Source organism: Diadema antillarum, unplaced genomic scaffold, assembly GCF_040938485.1.
Source record: "Diadema antillarum isolate AM-2024a unplaced genomic scaffold, OU_Dant_1.0 seq00000952_RagTag, whole genome shotgun sequence".
NCBI lineage: Eukaryota > Metazoa > Echinodermata > Echinoidea > Diadematoida > Diadematidae > Diadema > Diadema antillarum.
In genome coordinates, this window is record NW_027271800.1 from 185,332 (window position 1) to 207,261 (window position 21,930).

Consider the following 21,930-nt stretch of genomic DNA (forward strand, 5'->3'; position numbering starts at 1 on the left):
CCGGTTAGTGAATGGCTAAACACAGTCACGTGATAGAGGCACATTGGTTATGTTCGCCCATGGGCAGAACATTTTTGTAATGTTCTCCCATGGGCAAACATTTTCACGTAACAAATGACAAACGATACCAAACGATTGAACGATCATATTTTCCACGCCATCGATAGGATAAATTTGCCTATTCCATACAATGTGAAAAAGCAGATGACCGATTATTGTAATACGTACGAAAGTGTGAGAGAAGGAGATGCAACTCCCGCTCTCCTTTGAAGTCATGCGCGGCACCGCCGAGAAGTTATGTGCTTAACTACAGGTGGGAACCAGGTGCTTTGACAAAAGAGAGCATGCAATAATCGGAACTAGAGCTCTCACACCAGGAAAGACTTACCCCTACTGCGGTTCGCTCTCTCTCTCAATGTGATGGCAACAATGAATTTGTGTGCCTTGAATTGGAGCAGCGAATCAAAATGCAGCGTAAAGTGACAATTTTAACAGTAAGAAATTTAAAAGCACGCTGGAACACACTTTAGCAGAGGACTTTATTTGAAAGATCAAAATATCCCAGATTGAAAGATTAAAAAATAAAATGCGCAAATGTGCGCATTATAGGTTTTTAAGAGGACCAAATTTTCATTTCATGTCGATTTGCACATCACGAAGAAATTAGAAATATATGTTTATAATATCGAATTCTTTCCTAAACTCTTCTCAGTCAATTCGAGCATTTCACTTTAGATTTTACGATGAAATATAGCTCGTAATTCGATGAAAAGTGAAATGCATTCGTTGTCTCCAAACTTCGTCTTGCAGCTAGAGCGGTGCTGAGCATGACTTAAAAGCGTAGTGGAATGTTAGACATCCCATCGTCAACGCTTTGAACCCGAGCATGTGTTTGCATGAATTATGAAGAGTTGCCACTTCATCAGTGTAACACATCCCTGGCGCGAGCGATCAAAAGCGTTGTGTGGTGATTTGACTAACCCATATAATACATGTATAGCAAATAATGACTTTTGTTGTCGGGAACAGGGTTTGAAATGCTATTTCGGGAGGCTATAAGTCCCTCGACTTCGTCTCGGGACTTATAACCTTCCTCAATAGCATTCAAACCCTTCGGGTGGAACTTTCGGTATGTTCCCTCCCCCGCCAGTCATCTTCTGTATACTGTAAATGTTTATTTTGCATAGGCAGACGTTTGGCTTTTGTAAGCCATATTCACGAATGGAGCTTTTTCGAGAAAATGCATTTTTGTTAGACTAACGCAAATGTGTTCTATGGCAGTAACGATACTACTGTACGAAGACCTGATAAACTCGCCAGACATAATATGTTTTCTTCAGTCCTTGTTGAGAGAAAGAAAAAAACACATTACAACTTGCCGTTTCTTCATGGACAATGGGTATTCTGACTTTTGGATGTCCATCGTCTTTCTGTCTGTCTTGCTTTGCTGTCTGCGACTTTCTTCTTGTAATGCGTTCATTGTTTAGACATTGTCACAAATGTACACACTAGCTTATGTACATGTATGATGTACTGTATGCATGGTTGTTTTAATGTTTATGTACACAGGTTGACCAGATTAATTGAGAACATTCTATTTGGTATAGATATAGTACATCCTAACAGGCTGACCAGATTAGTGTAGAATTTTCTATTTGGTATAGCTCCAGTACAATTGTACATGCATGTGAGAGGAAATACATTATACCTCACTCAATCTAAGATGATATCTCACCTAATCCAGAATGTTCTAGGAAGTGCTTACATATTTGGCTGAGTGATGCACTGTCCCTGTAGCCCAATGCGATTGGTGGTTATTTTTGGTAGGAAGTTTATGCACATAGTTAGGCAGTGAGTCAGCTAGGATTTCTGGAACAGTCTTGGACTTGCTAGTTATACAAGTATGTAGCCCCGGGTTGGAGCAAATTACAGAATATTCAAGAAAGGGGTAAATGGACATATATAAGCCGGACATATTATATAAGCCGGAGAAATTCTGCAGTAGGCAGAGTACCCAACACCTCTGCTCTGAGAGTTACGTCACTCCTGGCTCTGAAGCGACTTGTTATAGTCAGTCCTGTGTTACCTGCTGACCTGCTATGTTTGTGGAGATAAGGCCTGGGAGACATTTTGCCTGCAGAGAATCAATTTGCCAGATTGGAGATAGACTCCATATTTTAATGTCAACGGACATTGCCACGGCAAAGCTGTGACGGGCTGGATTTCTAGCTGGACATTATTGAGTGAATCATCATTCAACGCATCGACTGGACGCAGTCGTCATAACATTTGGATTCTGCATGTTTCGCTGTGGACATATTATACCCTGGATCTTTGCCCTGGATCTATATCGTGGATTATTGTAACCGGTGCCTCTCGATTTACGTCGGAGGAATCATTCATCGGTGCATCAAGGATCATTCATCTGTGCATCAAACATCGTATTTGGACATTTCCAGGGGATTACATGGACATTGTGATTTAAGATTTGGCTGTAATGCGTGTAAGTGATTCTATTACTGGTTTATAATTGTTTCTATTGATCATTATTGAACTGATGTGAAAACCGATTACGAGTCTGTACCCACAATATCACTGTTAATAAACCGCCTGAACATTAGTTGATTGTTTCTTTTGTGCGATCATTCTCAGTGTGATTTTGGTGGTAACAACATGAATGCAACTCACAAACTTTCATTAGAAAGGAACTGGGCAAACGCTTTATTGATTCCCATGTTATTTTAATATCAGACTTTTTTGTCATCATAAAGCAGTAGCACGTTCGTACCTTAAATTTAATTTCAAATAAAAGGATTTTAAATTTACCATGAATAGTCACCTATGGTTTGCTTTTGCCATAAAAAACGTTAACAAAAGGGTTATCCTAAAATGTAGATCAATTAATTGCAGCAAAATAGTTTTTGACGTAATTACTGCCAGTGAGAAGGGGAAAATGCAGTAAAAAAAAAGCACTTGCTATATGGGTTGAATAATTACTAAACGCAAGTGACGAAGAATTTACAGTAACTGTTGTCTCTCTAAATGACGTCAGAACTTGAATATTCCGTCTGTGCCCTGTGTATTTTAATCAAAACACAGGCAATACTGACAGTATACTAGTACATGTTGATGGAAAATCTCCTAATCAGTTTCTACTTTTTTGTGACAACACTTTTCTGTGCAATATTACAGTTTTCACACTATCCAGATCGACAATACGTACATGCATATGCAGAAAAATTATTGTATCTGTCAGATATCAGACTTATTTGCATAGTGGTTAAAGTACAACAGTAACTGTTTGTAGTGTATGAGTGCTCACAAATACACAATATTTGTATGTATATTCCTAATGTCACATTTTATTTCGATATAATTACTAAAAGATACATGTAATTATAATGTTTGATAAAACATCTATATTGAAATTAATTATAGATTATGTAAACATACTATGAAAATATTTTGGAGAGTAAAGTAGTAAAGTGTATTACATCAAAATCTGATCTACAGGAAGCGGGTTTAGAATTTCCAAAATTATAAAAGAATAACGGGGCAACAAAATATCGTCAATGATATTGCTTACTTTAACCTTCACAGTATTACTTGACCCTTTCGCACAATGATATGGATGAAGTTTCATTGCACTTGTAACCCATTTTCCATCATTAAGCTTTTTTTTTCAGAAAAATGCCTTTTCATTAGATCAACGAATATTTGCGTTATACGATATAGTCACATCACCACGAAAATCTGATAGTCGATGAATAAGAATTTTATTTCTAGTTCATGTTGAAGAACGGCGCTTTGCAACATTTCTTCATGGACATTTTTTTTTATTCTTGTATCATAAGAATTAAACACATCTTCTCTCTGAGACAGTAACAACTTCAAAACTTGAATCCAGTTCAGTGATTCATGATGAATTCACTAAGAACAAACGATGAAGAACCAAATCTAGTGTGTTTCCATCTAAACAAACTGGTGAAACAATTGATGTATTTTATTCAATAAAAGCGAAGTAGTCCTGATGTAATTATGCGTATGCTATTAATACGTTAAGAGGTAAAAGTGGAAACACTAGAAGTAAATACGGGTCGAATCAATTACTAAACTCACCTGACTGAGACGTTTCAGTTGTCGCTCGCAATGGCGTAATGTCTTGGGTAGTCTGCGTCTGCCCTGTGCCTTGAGATAAACCTACCGTTTATATTGATGGTATACATGGCAAAGATAAAAGGGTCTTAAACACATATTCTCAAGACGGAAAATACGTTCATAATAGATTTATCTATCTGTAAGATATCAGACTTTTGTACGTGGTGATAAACGTACGAAAATTTGTAGACCATGAATGCTCATAATGGAGATGTTGACACGCACAGGCCGCCGAAACTCACCCCCAACCCCCCCCCCCCAAAAAAAAAAAAAAAAAAAAATCTGGCTCTCCAGAGGACTCAGAAATCCTGATAGCAAAAAGTCAAAAGAAAAAAAATCCAAAATTCTGTCATGAGATTCTTCCCCTCAAAGGGAAATATACACTACACAGAAAATTGACCCTCGACCCTCTTTGGCGCAGTCATCGCCCTATCAAACACACACACACACACACACACACTCTCTCTCTCTCTCTCTCTCTCTCTCTCACACACACACACACACACACACACACACACAAAGTCACATGGTCCCTGCACTGTATTGAATTCATGTCATTGTCTTGTAATTGTATGTCCCAAATTAATTTTAATAGTTACCCCCAAAACAATGAAGTGATAGGCTTTGTAGATAACAGAAATTTAAGCAGCTAGACGTCATTTACTCTCGATGCCTGCGAACTTCATATTAGTAAATTACCATGTTTTTTGTTGGTGGTGATGTTTATTCCAATCGTTCAGGGGCCTTCGATCTTACACTCGAGGACAATTCCAAATATCAATTACTGTTAACATTGCGATCATTTTATCATTGCACACAAAGTTTTGCTCATGTGTTACACCGTACTTGTCAATGCAGTACATACCCTGAGAAGTGCTTTCTATACTTTGTGTAGGCATTGTGGTGAAATTGCCATCTTGCCAATCTGCGTCTGTGAAAAAAACATTCCCATCCACAAAAAAAAATGACAAACTTATGGAAAGATGTGTGAAAGCACAGTAAAAAAAAAGATGAAATTCAGTAACTTCATGGAGTTCAAATCAGTGGTGCCTGTGGTGTCGTAATCTTGCGTGATCAGGTGGTAAAAATGCCCATCTCTTTGGCATATTTTCAAATTAAGAGAAGTCAAACATGCAGTGAGCATTTCAGAGCACGTATCATGCTCCCGAAGAAGATATACTGATTATAAAAATAGATTGATATTTCCCGATAAATTACTTCAAGGGATACAACACGATTGTGTATAATTCCGAGAAATGGTAAGCAGTGTCTCATGTCAATGCATTTGAATGACTGCTAGTAATTTCAATTTTTCTCCTATCATGCCTATCAAATATGGCAGTATTAATTCCCACTGGTGCGCTCTACGTGGTGTGTTTTAGGTGAAGGCTCAAATGGCACACATTATTATCATCCGCACTCAGATGACGATAACTCTCGGAAAGTATAGATGCTTACAAAAAACAAAAACAAAAAATCCGCAAAAAAAAGTAAGAGTATAATTTGCAGTTCCTTCCTTTCAGGTATAATGTAAAATGCTGTATTTTTATTTCTCTTACACTATTGCACAAAGCAGAGACTTTTAAGATCATAATCACTGGTAATCAAATTGATTTCAGGAGATGCCGTTTGTTTTTACTTTCGACTGCTCGGCAAGAAGGGACTGAAGCGTTCCAAACCGGGAAGTAAGTCGACCATCCTGGTAGTCCCACACACTGCAGTATCGCACTCCCGTTGACGGTGTAACCTTCGTCACAGGTGAGAGTTATCTTCGACCCGAAGCTCGTGATATCCGAGTCCCAACTTCCATTGGGCACAACCCCAGGATGATCACAAAATCCGACAGAGACTTTCAATAAAGGAGACATGTGTAGGGAATTCCCGTGAGCCATGGGGGAAAACTTGAAATAATCATATCATTACGATATACTAGTATTACATGGAATAATCATTATGAAGAAAGATACTATAATTATGTAAACAGATTCACTTTTGTATCGCTTTTGGTAAGATTCAGATGCCTGTTCATCTGCCAAATTAAAAGACTAGCTGACTAGCACAGAACGTAAACATAATTATAAACATTGATTGTATACGATAACAGTAAATATATATGATGGAGTTTATTTTTGTTATTAAACATGTCAAAGATATGAACCTGACAAAGCATATTATAGGTATTAACAGTCGTTATTATCATCCCTGATGCTTGCCTACATTTATTTCACTCTTAGTCCATGGGCCTAGACCCGAAAAATGGGTTATTGGTACCACCGGAGATGGCAAAACCTTTTTGGTGTCATTTTGTTTGTCGGGCATAGATATGCTTATCAAGCTATGATAGCAATTCCAAATGAGTAGCTTAGTCATAATGAATGAATTTTTAACCAATTTGGTCTCGTTTTTATATCCCTATACTTCTGAATCGAAACTAACCGCTATACAAAGAACAGCACTGTCTTCTGTATGTCCACAGGTGTTCTGTTGTAAACGCGGTGCGCTTAGTCTCTATTCAAGGCAGCGAAGGGAATATCCAAAGTGTTATGATGTCCACAGCTGTCACGCTGTGCGCTTAGTCTTTATCTAGAACAATGAACCGTTATCATTATCTAAAGTTCCTAATAAAAAGGATTATCTATACTGTTTTTATACTACCCTCTCAACACATACATCAGTTGTAAACAAAAATCACTCTGTTCATCTACAATATTATTTATTATAATGTATTGTAGTGTACCGGTACATTATTTTTGCATTATCTTTCATTGTTGGATGGAAATAAAGCGACATTGGCGTGGTATTAGCGTTTTCACCGTAGCGTTTTCACCGGAAAATGATAAATAATTGAAAAATCTGGTAAAATTCAGGAGGAATTGCCTTTTTTTGTTGTTTTTGTTTTTAGATAAAGAGATATACACTGTATCATAAGCTTTGAATATTCCCTTCGCCGCCTTGAATAAATATTAAGCGCTGTGGACATCATAACCTTTGGATATTCCCTTCGCTGCCTTGAATAAAGACTAAGCGCACCGCCTTTACAACAGAACACCTGTGAACATACAGAAGACATGCGACATCAGTGCTCTTCTTTGTATAGCGGTTAATCTCGATTCAGAAGTATATGGATATAACAACGAAACAAAATTGGTTAAAAATTCATTTATCATGACTAACATGACTAAGCTACTCATTTGGAAATGCTATCATAGCTTGATAAGCATATCTATGCCCGACAAACAAAATGACACCAAAAAGGTTTTGCCACCTCAGGTGTTACCAATATCTGGCCAGGCCCACGGACTATCTCTGATGTCAAGAAATCTTTGCTTGTCGAATTACTCACGGTTAAATGAATGATGTCGGTTGGAGTCAAATTCTGTCGCAAGTGGACATGTCCAATTGTGAGAAAAGGTTCCGCCAGAAATGATCTGCGCATACGTTTCGGACTGAGAACAAATGCACAATCCTTCATGCATGACAGCAACGCCATTGCTTTCGGGCTGTCTTCTACATGTAGACATGCACTCGCTTTCCGAATCAACGCCAAATCCGGTGTTAAACTCTGTTTGAAAGTTTGGTTGGTTGTCTTTGTAGCATCCAAGAAATCCAGGTTCTACGCAGTGACAGAATATTATGATTATTTCAACCTTCCAATACCTGATACTTTGAAGTGTGCATTATGGCCAATACATTTTAACAACAGCTAGTCACAAAATCATCCCTGAAATTACAGTTTGATAAGTGTTTCTGTTTGTAGCGCCTGAAAATATCAAACACATACATACATACATACATACATATATGTGTGTGTGTGTGTGTGTGTGTGTTGACAGTGGAATCTATGGTTCTTAACAGTGTCGAGTTTCATTCCACCATACACAATTAGCGACTAAAAGAACACTATGTTCGCATACATCAAACACACTAATTCACTCTTTCCATGCGACGTATATAATATAGAATCACACAAAAGCATAAGAATAGGTATCAATATGTTTGCGAACGTCTGGACTTTATGAATGATAAGAATATATAAATGTTTTCATAAGACATTTTGAATCTCTTACCTCGGCATTGGAGTCTAACAATCCTGTTTGAGAAACACTCGGTCGCTGTCAAGCAGTCCATTACACGCAGCGAATCTGTGTATTGATATAGTACAAACCGTTCATGAAATAGATAAAGTTTGATCGCCGCATTTCTCATAAAAGTTTGATACACATAATTATATTGGCTCTCATGTGTAATATGTATGTAAAAAGAAAATAGCTACATAGTAACAAAACATAACGACAATATCAGTAATGAACGCAATTGGGCATTAATAAGTTTGTGTGAAGAGAAAACGAATCTTATTCTAATGAACGTTTGATTGCTGCATTTATCCTATTAAGTTCTGTCATCCAACGTCAAAGAACGTAGTCATTTGTAAGTATTATTTTTATTATTATTATGTCAGTAGCAAGAAAACTGGCAGTATAGTTTAAAAAGATAATTTATTATATACGGAGTTTTGAAATATCGGGAAATTAAAACTGTTGCACGTTCAGAAAACGAACCATCGCAATGACAAAAGGCCTTTCCAATACCTCCTATTAGGTATCTATTAGGTATACCTCCTATTAATTAGCTTCTAATCTGCATGCATATCATTATGCTGTTACCTTCACGACATGACGGCACTTGAGTTTTTTTTCGTGTTGTCGTCGCAATCGAGGCCAAACTCTGACCGGTATAATTCTTTGCCGTCGGGAAGCCAAGCTCTTCACAGACCAATTCAGCTGCTTTGGTGGTAAATCCATCCAAGCAGACGTATCGGTCTGATTCGAGGACCAAAAGTCCTTCAAGGGGAGAGGATCCATCAACCAGCTTCACTGTTGGCATCTCTTGAAAATTAATGACCAAGGTTCGAAAAATTATTTGACAAATGCAATGGGGTAATTAATGATCTATAAGTAATCATTCAAAAGGAACAGAAGAAGCAATGCGATTTATAATTTTTTGACGTTGTTTTTAATGCAGATCGCACTCTACTTTAATTCTCCTCCCCACATTATTTGGGAACAATATGACAAAACTAAATAAACTTTCGTGAGTCAACTGGCATCAATAGAATCCATAAATGCAATTCATACGTGACCTAAAGATCAATAATAACGCTTATTATTCTAGAGATTATTAGCGAATGTCGAGATATCAATCTATTAACTAATAGTCGGTAAGCCTACTTGACGGCTTTCTGTTCATCCGGTACTGGAATAAACATTTGCACCAATTTGAGTACAATATACAATACAATAATACATTATGACAGATATGGATACAGAATGATGGCTATTATGTGAATTGATTTTCACAACAACACTCATGGGCAACAACACAACACGTTTACAACGACATTAATAAACTCTTTCTGTTTTGCATTTTCGGGTTTTTCTAGTTTGTTTGTTTTTTTAAGAATAATGGCCAGGATATTTACCAACGAAGTATTAAAAAAAAAATGTCAAATTTGCCGGATACTCCCCATTGCAATTGCCATCGATTATCTTCCAGGACAAATTACTGCCGCAAATTTTATTTCGTATGTTTCTCTCCCCTGAGCCATAACAATCCCATGAAATAATTCAATCTAATTTAATTCAATTCATTTTCATATTTCTCAATGTAGGAATGTACATCAAACATAATGAAATAAAATTAATCACATTACCAGGCTAGGATGCACAGTAAGTTATTGTAAACATATAAAAAAAAAAACCATGACGGTCGCTCTTCGTAAATTTGGCTCTCTGTATAAATGCTAGAGAAAAATGATGGAACCTACTTAAAAGCAAGCCTGTTAAGCGTAGGTCCCAAATTCTGAACAGAGGGTACAAAAACAAACAAGGAGCACGGCTGCAACATAGCACCAAAATATAGAAAACAAAACTGAAAGGCAAGGATATCTGGGAAATAACAGATTCTTCTCAAATACATATAGTGAAAACAAACAAACAAATAACCACATTCTGCAGACGTATATGAACAGTTGTTTTAAGGGCTTTTTACACTTGTGTTTCTTAACCCCGGACTTTCTCTGACCCAGGACTATCGTTAGTCCCGTACCAATTTTTTCAGCTTTTTACACTGGCCAATTAGTCCCGTACTATCTCTTGTCCGGGGCTAAGGAGAAAACTGACCTTTTTACACTCGTATTTCTTAGCCCCGGACTTTCCAAACCACATGAATATTCATAATTACGCTGTGTACTGTACACGTACACGCACGCACCGGCAGCACTTGATTGCCTCGTTTCTGATTGGTCAGTGAGGGTCGGACTTCGTCTCCGTCGCTTAGCCCAGGATTATTTTTTCGTTCTGTTTACACTCACTTGCTTGGCACCGCAATTGCGGTGCTAGCACCGCAATTGCGGTGCTAACCCCTGCTATTTTGCAGGGCCAGATAGTACCGTACTATCGGTGGGGCTAGCCCACTTTGGCAAAAACGAGTGTAAACAGAAAGTGGGCTAAGGATAGTCCCGTACCAACGGTGGGGCTAAGGCCCCCCCTTAGCCCCACCGATAGTCCGGGGCTAAGCAAAAATTTACAAGTGTAAAAAGCCCTTTAGAGATGTTAACAATATGGTGTGATAATACGATTTGAACAATACTGCAGACACTCGACATGTGGGTCCTCAGAGGAGACATGGGAAGCCTTAATAAGGGAGAGAGAACATGCATGTATGGTAGCCCTACTACATATCGACCACCCTTTTTGAAACCGACCGCGTAGTTTTTGGCGCACAGAACGCTAAGTACGCACTGCACTGCGCGCAGAGCACATAAAAATGTATTGGCTTTGACCGTTGATGAGGATGTGCGGGAAAACGCGAAAATTCACTGTTCATTAATGGTTTTAATCAAGGACAAAATTTCGAATGAAAATTTCAACCGAATCGCCATGTTATGTCAATGCATTTTCTAAAAAGCTTCGTACAACACGGTGTTCAATGCAACTCGGTTTGCGTGCATTGTCAATGCAAAAACAGCGGTCGATCTCAATAAGGAGCGGCACCGCGGGGAGCTGAAACGAGGCCACGCAAGTTCGACGGCGATATTTTTGCACTGAAACTTCGAATTGAAAAGGGAACAACAGCATTTGATAGTGCTGTATTTTCTCAATCAAGTAGGTCAAGTTTTTACGTGAATTTCAGTGTTAAATATTCTTATCAAGCAAATAAAAATTAGGCGGTCGATGAGTAGTAAGTCCAACCATACCAACAATTCAAAAAAAAAAAAAAAAGATTTACCAGCTAGTAGCAATGACGTGAGTACAACAAAGCCAGCTGTTAACGAGTTCCAATGTCTATACACTAGGAAGATATACTGATGGGGAGGAATTTAAGAGCGCAAACAGCGAGGCTCAACTGATTTGAATGACAACAACCAAGCACAGCAGCAAAACGCGAATAAACAAGTTAGAAAGAAATTTCAATGAACATACGCAATGTAATTCATTCAATAAATTGTGCCTTAATTTGTACTGGGAGATCGTTCCAGTATTTATTGTTTGTCAATCACTGAATATTTGTATACTGTACATAAAATGACATTTTGATACATTGTAGTATGGCTTCGATGAAAATGAGGCATATGACACGGCATTCAATTACTTTGTATACTTTCACTTTACTTCTATCTTATGTCACTGTTTCATCGCGTCTTTTACGTTTTAAGACTTGAATTTATTGTTTTAACAGTGATGTGTGTCAACGGAGTGCATCCTCGCTGTAGATTTTCATGTTTCACTCTTTTAAAAACACGACGATTAAACCACACGTCTTTTTTACAATTATTGTCAACTCATCCCTAGATTTTATGTTCTGTCATGCAGATGGAAACATCAGGTTTCGAATAACGGAGGGAAAACAAGTGTTGGAGTAAGTAACAGTCAGTGAACAGTTGTATTTATGCTGTGTAAACTACACTTACCTCCGTAACACTTCACGCTCATGTTGAATTCCACAGGGTAGATATATATACCATAACCGTAGCTTCGTCTGATGGGTGAGGGATAAAAAGGGAGAATACTCTGAGCCTTTCCATATCAGATTCCGAGTAGCCTTGTTTGCTATTTCATCAAGTCTTTTGAATACCACCACATTATTGTTGATGGAATTGAGGGTATAGAGGATTCTCCTTCCACGGGGTGCCTGCAGAACCCAACTATCATGGTTTTCAGCGCAGGTTCGGTCACACCGTATCTCCCGTTCTGGAATCCCCGAACAATTTAGACTGAAATCTGCGTGATGATAAGGATAACAAAGGGTTCACGTAAATCAATGAATTATGAGAATAGTAATAAAAGGAACAATGAAACATTCCTCAAGTATTCGAGCTGATGTCAGTTCGGTGACATGATTTAAAGCACCGAATCATGTACTATTTCTTACCAAATTCTTTGAACGCATTCGTCTTCCTGGAGGTAATAGCCCATTAGTTAAGTTATATATCGTTTTTCTTTCAAAAGCGTAGCAGATAAAAAAAAAATGATAGAACCTAATTACTCGTGGGAATTTTTAGAACAGAGGTTCAAGCATATCTGATATAACATCCCATTCTTGTGTAAAGACTGACATGCTTAACCCGGTGAAGTGGTCCCACCTCACATCCAACTGGACCCCATGGAAGACCAGCTTAACGTAGTTGAATATGGGCTATCCAGCCATCTTCTCAGACGGAAAATGAACAAACAAACAAACAAACAATAAGAACTGAGAAAGAGAGAAATGTGCGAGGTATGTCAATGATGGAATGAAAATTGAAAGGTATACCTACATGTATTAGTTCCCAATGCTGAGGACCTCATAGAAGGATTGTAAAACATGAAATGAGCAGAAATCCATACCAGGAATATCATTCTTTCCTCCATCGCGAAAAAGGGGGAATCATAGCACAGCCACTGCAGATAACTCCGAAATACCAGCACGCTGTTATTCAAAAGACTGAAAGTCGGTGTAATGTTCCCTTGAAACCCTACATGCAACCGGTACGTGGAATAGGAATGAACGATAATTGCAGTTGATGGTACTGATTGATGACGTTGGAGTATTATAGAGTCTGAGTGCGCATGATAAGAATGCGTTCGAGCATAATGAAATTGTAATCATCTCATAAAGTTGTCTGGGCTTTCAAGGAAGCGATACAGGAGGATCCACAGCATACAGCCACTCGAGAACGCCAATCTTTAGTTTCAGTAATATAACGCCCACGCTCTCGTTTGAGATATTGTATTGTGTCACGTTATTATCACAGATCTATTATCATATTTCTGTGATAGTTACTGAAATTCATGGGATACTTTTGGACTACATTATTACTGGCTAAGTGCTTCCAGCAAGCTGAACGACTCCATAAAGAATTGTGCATGTTTTGAACATGAAATATGTAAAACAAAGTGATAAACAAAATTCTTGAAGGTGGAAAACTACTTTCGACACTTAAACAAATTCACAAAGCATTATCTCTTTTTCTTTCCCCCCCCCCCCTCTCTCTCTCTCTCTCTCTGTCTTTCCATTTCTTTGGCCTATGCATTTTAGATTATTTATATGTATGATAGTCTTGGTGCAAGAAGCTGAACCCGCCTGTTTTGCTTTTTTTTGTCTTTTGTGAGTACTGGATTCAAATCTGGATGATAAAGCTCTTTTACAATTGAGGGCTTTGAAATATCAAAGGACAAGTCCACCTTCATGTGGATTGAGTGAATGCAGTAATATTACATCAGTGAAAGTTTTGGGAAAATCGGACAGTCAGTTCAAAAGTTTTGATTTTTTAAAGTTTCTGCTCTGTCACTGCAGGATGAGAAGACTATTACAGCTTGTGATGTCACATGTATAGAACAATGTAATGAAAATATAAAGACATTTCAACATATTTTCACTTTTCTCGCATCGTTAAAAAAATCCCCCCAAAACACTTGACTTGCCTCTTTCAGAAGGCAGGGGGATAATACAGGTTTTCCCGCCTAATTTCATCAGATTTTCATTCCATTTAAAAATGTGATCATTCAAGTTCGAGTGAATTTTTGAATGATCACGGAGATCAGCATTCAAGAAAGTAACTGGTTTATTCAATGTAATTTAATCAGCATACAATTTCATGAGTTTCTCAAATAAACATGTAAAAAGGGCGTTAGAAGAAGGTTAAGGAATTCAAATTTACGATAAGCAATAAGGCAAAATTTTTACAACATATGGACTGTCTTTTTCGTTGTTTCTTATATTCTTTGTAGTTACTCGTCTATTTGAATATGCACACTTAATGTATTCTGAAATGGGACTTTTGCCTTGTGTAGGGCCTATGAAAGCTCGTATAACTCTTTGAAACACTTATCATGTACATTACATTCATGCACGACCCTGACGCTGCTAGAGAAGAGTACACGTATACATGAATATCTCGAATACGGACAGAATTTATGGGCGAAGCTTTTGACAACTATAGCAAGACTATATCACTGGAGAAACCATTGGGTGAAACAGGTCTACAGTTGAACCGACTGTGGCAACTTATGATATGGACACGGGGAAGGTGTGAATGGAATCAAAATGTAAATTTGAATGTAGAGAAATTTTGAGATATAGCCATTCTCTTAATGTTACATCGATACTGTAAGGAAGTAATTTGAACGTGGAAGACAAAATTATTCACAAAATACAGTAGACTAAAACTGAATAAATGAAAGTTTGAAATTAAAATGTAATTGTGTACAGCAATCCAATGTATTGCAGAGAGAAACCAGAAAGGACCCGCAGAAATGCATGGGAACTTCTTATGTTGATTGAATTTGATTTTTTTTTTTGAAAGTTGTATTCCTATAAATGAAATTGAAACTGGTAATTCTAAACTTTTGAACGAATTGCCCGATTTTCCCAAAACTTTCACTAATGTTCTCTACTAATATTACTGCGTTCACTCAATTCACACAGTGGCAAATCCAAAGGGGGGCGCACCGGGCGCGCGCCACCTCTTTATTTGTAGTTAAAACAAAAGAAATAAAAAGGAAAAATGAGATGAAACCCGGAAGTAGCACCAAAAATATTGTTTGCGCCCCCCCTTTACGGAATTCCTGGATCCGCCCCCGTCACATGCCCATGAAGGTGGACTAGTCCTTTACAGATGGTAGCCAAATTGGCGCATAAAATGACGTCTTGCCACATTTTCTTTTAAATTGTTGAAAAGGGAGAAACAAAAATTAAAGATTTTCTTTACATTTTTAATCTCGAGTTAGCTGAACCTGTATCTGGATGTAGCAACTTTTGCATCCTTGAGAATTATGAGATATTCAAGATTCAGAATGCATGTAGTACCAGTTTGTTTTAAGTTATTTTATTTTTAGCATGATTATGTTGAATTTATGATATTAAGATATGGATAGTCAGGCCCGTTCCCCCTCGATATGGAAAATGTCTGCAGAACGGATGACGTTTCCAGGAGATCTTTCCTGCTCTGTAGAGTTATGTGAACACATAATATCCCTACTCTGTCAGTGCTGAGGAAGAAAAGGGCTCGAGTACACGTCATGAGACCTCTTCAGCTAATCGGCCACTCCCTGCGCGTGCGTAGATGTCCAATCGAAAGCATACTAGCCGATTCCCAAGGCTTTTAGGAAAGTGGCACGAGCGAGTACTTACATTGTCGATCATCTTTCAATTCATTTTTACCACGACTCACACACACACACACACAAACACACACACCCTGTACCTATCAATACACACATGCACACACGTACATCTATTACACTTCAGTTAATACTTGATATTTATCAAACCTTCCTGCTTACATTGAGATTATGACAGCTTTATTCACACACAAAAAAATACATATTATATATATATATATATATATATATATATATATATATATATATATATATATATATATATATAAATGTATATTGTCTTTAGAATCTGAAGGAAAATATGGTATATGCCTCCTTATGTAAATCATGAGGTGACACGAAATTCGCTCCTGCGACAATTGTTCCCGTCTCATTATCTCCCAGGACTTAGGGTTCAGGTTTGGGTTGTGATATTAGTATTTTAGGTTTAGTTTGATGTGAGGATTAGGGTTAGGGTTAGGGTTATGTTTGTGGGTAGAATTTGTGTTTAGCTTAGCGTGCAAATATTTCATGGCGGCAATTGTCACAGGGGCAAATGTCAATGAACCATATTATAAACCTTCCCATTTCCTACCTTTTTTGACAGCATTTTGTTTCTCTTCCCCATAATTGAATTGCTGTTCTAACCTCTTGCAATAACTGAATACAGTGTAGCTGATTCTGACCTTATTAAACATGTTACTTCTTTCAAAGGTCCCTTCAATACCATGTACAGTGTATACACACATTCAAACATACTCACACATACACACACACACACACACACACACACACACACACACACACACACACACAGGCGTAGCATGCATATACACATCCATACAGCTTCAAATGCTGTACATCCACGCATCTGGATGCAAATAAAAACATTATGTATGCATCAGTTACAGATCAAGAGGAAAGACACATTTGATAAACTAATAAGATTCAGCAGTACACCATGGATGTGGATGAAAAGAGACATAGTTTTTAATAGAAGCAGGAAGCTTGTAGCAGTCCTCTGACCAAAAGTTCATTTGGATATCATGTTCCAATATATCAAAAATAAGTTAGTTCGGAATACTGTTCAGTGTCGCACATTTAATAACCTTTAAAGTCCAAGCATTTGCTAGACAACTTCTCACACTTGACATTAGAGGGGAAAAAAATCTACACTACATCATCTGTACAACTATTAATGAAACACTATCAGACGGGCTAATTTCGGCACAAATTACTTTAAGCGCACAGACAACACTATGAAAACTGACAATGTCAACAACTCAAAAAATGCCACTAAGTTACACTAAGAAGTTACACACTAAACTGCACTATTTTCTTCTTCTTCTTGATACAGTGTACTTCCACTAAATAACGGCATCAGTAACTAATGTTTCTTGTTATTAAGCTTCTTGTAATTGTACGAATATGATACAATGTATTTTCAGTGTCTTTATAGGACATTAAGAAGTAGCACTGCAGACACTAATTATCTTTGTTACAATATCATCTAATGATTACTTATTACCAGCGTTGCTTTATTTATTCAAAGTCCGGAATTTTAGCTCTGGATGTCTTCTGGTCATGAATGAAATTGTGCCAGGTATTTCCTGATAACACGAATTCCGGTACTGCATAACATCAGACAAACTATTATTTCCTCTGTTTTCAATCTGAAGAACGATGACTTCTTTGCCCTTAATTCAATTTGACAATATTACATGTGAAATCCATACCTGAAATTACTTTATACAATGTCCCATTGAGATTACCATAGTTATGAACATTGTGTATACAACATTCTGGGTTAGTTGAGTTATCAAACGTCCCTCGCAGGTCCTACTAAAGCTCTGAATAGTGTTCGTTGCTTTCTCGCGTTTCTTACGTCAGCTCACTTGTTCACTTTCACTGAAACTTATTGACTAGTAACTTGTTTCACAGATATCACCGTAATGATGATAACTTATAGTAAACATTACTAAACATTGGAATTATCCGAAAGACCATGCATTATTATAAAATATTATGACACATTTTATGTTCTCAAGCATATTTCTCATTTTTGGTTGTTGTTGTTTTTTTTTCGTTTTGTTTTTTGTTTTTTGTTTTTTTTAATACACAAAACCAGCTTATTCAGAAATATAGCAAGGCAAGCAAAAGCTTGCATAGCAAGGAAAAATGAGACTATTTAAATGATGACATGTCCTTGTCCAAGCTAGAAACATGATGAAGTTCGTGCGTTCCTATAATTTTAAATTGCATTCATTTACCAATGTACTTCGGTAATTATAACCCAACACACCTGATCATCGTGCATACACAAACGTCATGGTACGAAACAGGTATCTTCAATGAGGTATACAGATAGATCATGTACCTTTGCAGCGTATCGAGAAAACACTCCAAAATAACATCCATTAATTCAGTGTATAAACATGAATGTGATTTGTCCTGTCAAGGATTCCACTTGTTGCTATATCTTACATTCATCTTATAGTAACGATACCAACATGAGTTTTCACAAAATGGAGTTAATGTGTCAGTAACACGAATATTGCAAAGAATGAGTTTTGAATGATGACAGTGATGCTTAATGTATAATTTTCATCAGTGGATTATGATAAACATCACAGGTTATAATTATTTTGCTTTGCGTTCGTTCATAAATATTACTTTTGCTTTTCACTTGAATTCAACCTGTTAAGGACGAAGGTCGAATCCTCTTTGAAGGGTCTCTTCAAAAAGTTATTTGTTCTCATACTTCCGGGTTATACTGCATGGTTGTAATTAGGTTTATAAAGCTTAAATGATTCCCTATCGCTCCATGACGAATAGTTCACAGATAATTTAGCCAAAATATAAGTTGATATATTAGACGTTTTGTTAGTGCGCACCTTCTTACTATTTTCGGATTAACAAACCTTCGGAATAACAAACCTTACATTATTTTTGGATTAACGAACCTTTGGAATATCGAACTGTTTTTCAATTTCAGATTGACGAATTTCCGGACGAACGAACCTTATGATCAACAAGCCATCGGAAATCTGAACTTTATTTAATTTTTGGATATTCGAATCTATTATCTATTATGTTAGGATTAACGAACCTTCCAAATTCCAAATTTCATATCATTTTTAGACCAACGAACCTTCTGAATTACTCCGCAAATTTTCGAATTAAGCAACCCAATTTAATTTATAAAATAACAAACATGTATTTAAAGGGAATTTGTGTGTTACGGAATAACGAACATCCGGAATGACGAACATTACCCATCGTAATCCCCAACTATATTCGTCGTTGTTGTGAAATTATTTACCGGTTTGCAAAATAAGTATAAAGGCATCTTTACAGTTCTGGTTCGCGAGGAATACTCTCATACACTGTTAAATTGAAGTCATCTTCTGTTTGGGGGGAAATTTCGTTTTCGTACAAATCTATCTTTGTGGAAGACAAGCTGTTGTGGCTCTCACAACCATCATTGACGCTTTCACCAGGATCTGCTTCTAAAACGAGATAGCCATGTTCATCCATCTCATGCTCCACTCGTGACCCTCGGGTCATTGCATAAGGGCCAAATTCGACATTTCCTTCGATATTCCAGTAGGTAGGACAGTACTGCGGTTCTGGAATAGGCGCGGATTGTTCGGAAGCTGAGGGAATTTCGTGGTAAATTGACGATTGGCATTTCCCACATTTGTCATCTACACCTCTGGCCTGAATAGATGACGCTATGCTGATTTCTTTACCACATGGTGAGACACTTGCTTCAGGTTGAAATCTAGTAGCTCTGTGCAGACTGACATTGGAAAGGAGGTAGCCGTCTTCATCAATATCTTCTTCCTCTTTATTAAAATGCCTGGATTGAAGAAATATTACCTTCTTCTTCCCTTTCTTCTCTGAACCTGACATGTCCATGTATAGTGCTTTCGTGTTATCCGCTACCTCATTATTACACTCGTGTTTACCACCCTGGTGTATGACGTCATGAGGACATGATCTAGTGTATGCTGAACCTCTCCCGCTCCTCTGTCTAGTTTCACGAGATCGGTCCGTTGAAGATGACGTATGACCCTGTATCAGGAAACCCACAAAAAAATCGCCAGGAGGCATATCTATATGAGGATAGCTTCTGAAAAGGAAAATATCATTACTCAGCAAACTTTCATGTTTCCTCATCATCAAAATACATGATTGGAAATCAAAATAAACAGGAATGATGTTTTAGAGAAAAGGAGATCCGAAAAATACCGTCTATTCTAGTACAATGAGTCAACTTATGTCGACGATTTGTGTGTGGACTAAGTTGACATTCAAAACTAAAAAGCAACTACAGGTACAGATTGTCAGATAGACGTAGATCTCGGGGCACTTAGTTGCATTAGTTTAGCATGATCATATCAAAATATCAAAGGTACCGCTGACTGAAATATACAGTGGACTCCCGTTATAACGAAGTCCTCGGGACCGGCAGTTTTCTTTCTTTATATCGAAATTTCGTTGTAAACGAACAGTGTTAAACAATTAAAAAACAAAACAAAACATATAGTGGATAATTTTGCGGAATTGTATCATAACCGTGTTCGATATAACGAGAGTGCAGTGCACTGTAATCACCTACGTTTGCTCGATGGACTGAGATAAAAGAATTTGCTCTATATCAAAGCCCGCAACACGCTCTGAATTAAAACACACACTCACACACACACACGCATAAACACATACATACACACACACACACACACACACACACACAAGTTGAGGGGTTTCTTGCTTTCTGTTCCTTTTTGAAGCCTGCTCACCCCCTTAAGATATAATTTTATAAGTTCACATGTAAAACCACAACCTGCGAACCCGAATTTATGTGTCGTTAATCACCTCTGCTGAGTTCTCATACGTGTTTTCTCGGTGACCGATGGCGCCACCAGATTTGTTGTCTGGATGTTGAGGCAAAACATAAGTGTCGATACTGGTAGAGTGCAGTGAAACAACACCGTCTGTTGAGCCTGGTGTCGAAGTGTTCTGAGGATTCAGCTGCGACTGCTCTTCACTTGAGTTGACATTTGACTGACCAGAAGCCTCTGGACGCCTGTATTACATCACGTAAAATAAAGAGGAAAAACGTTCAAGAAGTGAATCCATACTGTCAAACTGGAGGAGATGTAATTATAGACTGCTTAAAAAATAAAATAAAGATAAAAGAGTTATGAGACATTATTACTACGTAACCATAAATTAGCTTGTATAGTCTAATACAAAAGAAAGTTTTAACTTTTTGTTGAAAGTTTTGATGTGATTAGAATTCCATTGAGATGTAGCTTTCCTCTTTTTATTTTCAGTTTAGATTTGATTATCGTCATTATCAGTATGTTACAAAACATCATCAGGAGAATGCACTGATAGGTAAAACAGCAAATTTTAGCTGAGATGTTTTCTCCTCTATTTGATCCCTTGATAAGGTATGTTTATTTAGTGTTCACCGTTGTATTGGTGGTGAGATTTTGCGAAATAGTTAACAAAAATATGGTTATAATGACAGAATTACAAAATCAGAAATTCGATTCCCATTGACTTTAATCATACTGTTGTGATGACCTGTTACCACTAAATAAATAAACCACCCCCATTCCCTTTCCCCATATAATAGTTTGTATTAAAAAAAGTCACCTTTTCTTTTGATGTTTCCACCAAGCCATTATCATGGAGAGTATGACAAGAACGGCGAAAACAACGCCGAGAAGGGTTCCCAGGATGTACGTAATGAAATTCATCCCACAAAGTTCGGTATCTGGTTCGGTATCTGGAAGATAAATCATCTAGTTATTCCATCGTCACCTCGAAAGTCAATGGAGGAAGAATTTGCTCTCGCAGTTTTTTTTTTTCTCTTTTGTGATGACTATAGGCAGAAATGACGTTTGTTTGTTTTTTTATAATCAGATCAAATCATTATGAAGAGAAATAGTTCTATTTCGTAACCTGGCAAGATTTCTCACTTTGCTGAATTAACGCAGTATACTAACATAAAAAAAAATAAATTGTTTTTGCTGTTGACTAGTCACTGCTAAGATAGCATGAGATGAGAGACTTCAGAAAATCAGATTATTCGTGCCCGGTTTGAAGTGTTGTACTC

At 37.4% G+C, this 21,930-nt stretch overlaps 1 protein-coding gene across 1 annotated transcript; it reads right to left on the minus strand.

Annotated features, from left to right (window-relative positions):
- Window positions 1-19,092: 19,092 nt before the first annotated feature.
- Window positions 19,093-21,535, minus strand: LOC139741770 (uncharacterized). The gene is made up of 3 exons (XM_071652351.1): window positions 21,468-21,535; window positions 20,679-20,889; window positions 19,093-19,874 (listed from the first exon to the last, which is right to left on the minus strand). Exons 1-3 carry the CDS (start codon window positions 21,500-21,502, stop codon window positions 19,149-19,151), a joined length of 972 nt encoding a protein of 323 aa, XP_071508452.1. The 5' UTR covers window positions 21,503-21,535; the 3' UTR covers window positions 19,093-19,148.
- Window positions 21,536-21,930: the final 395 nt, after the last annotated feature.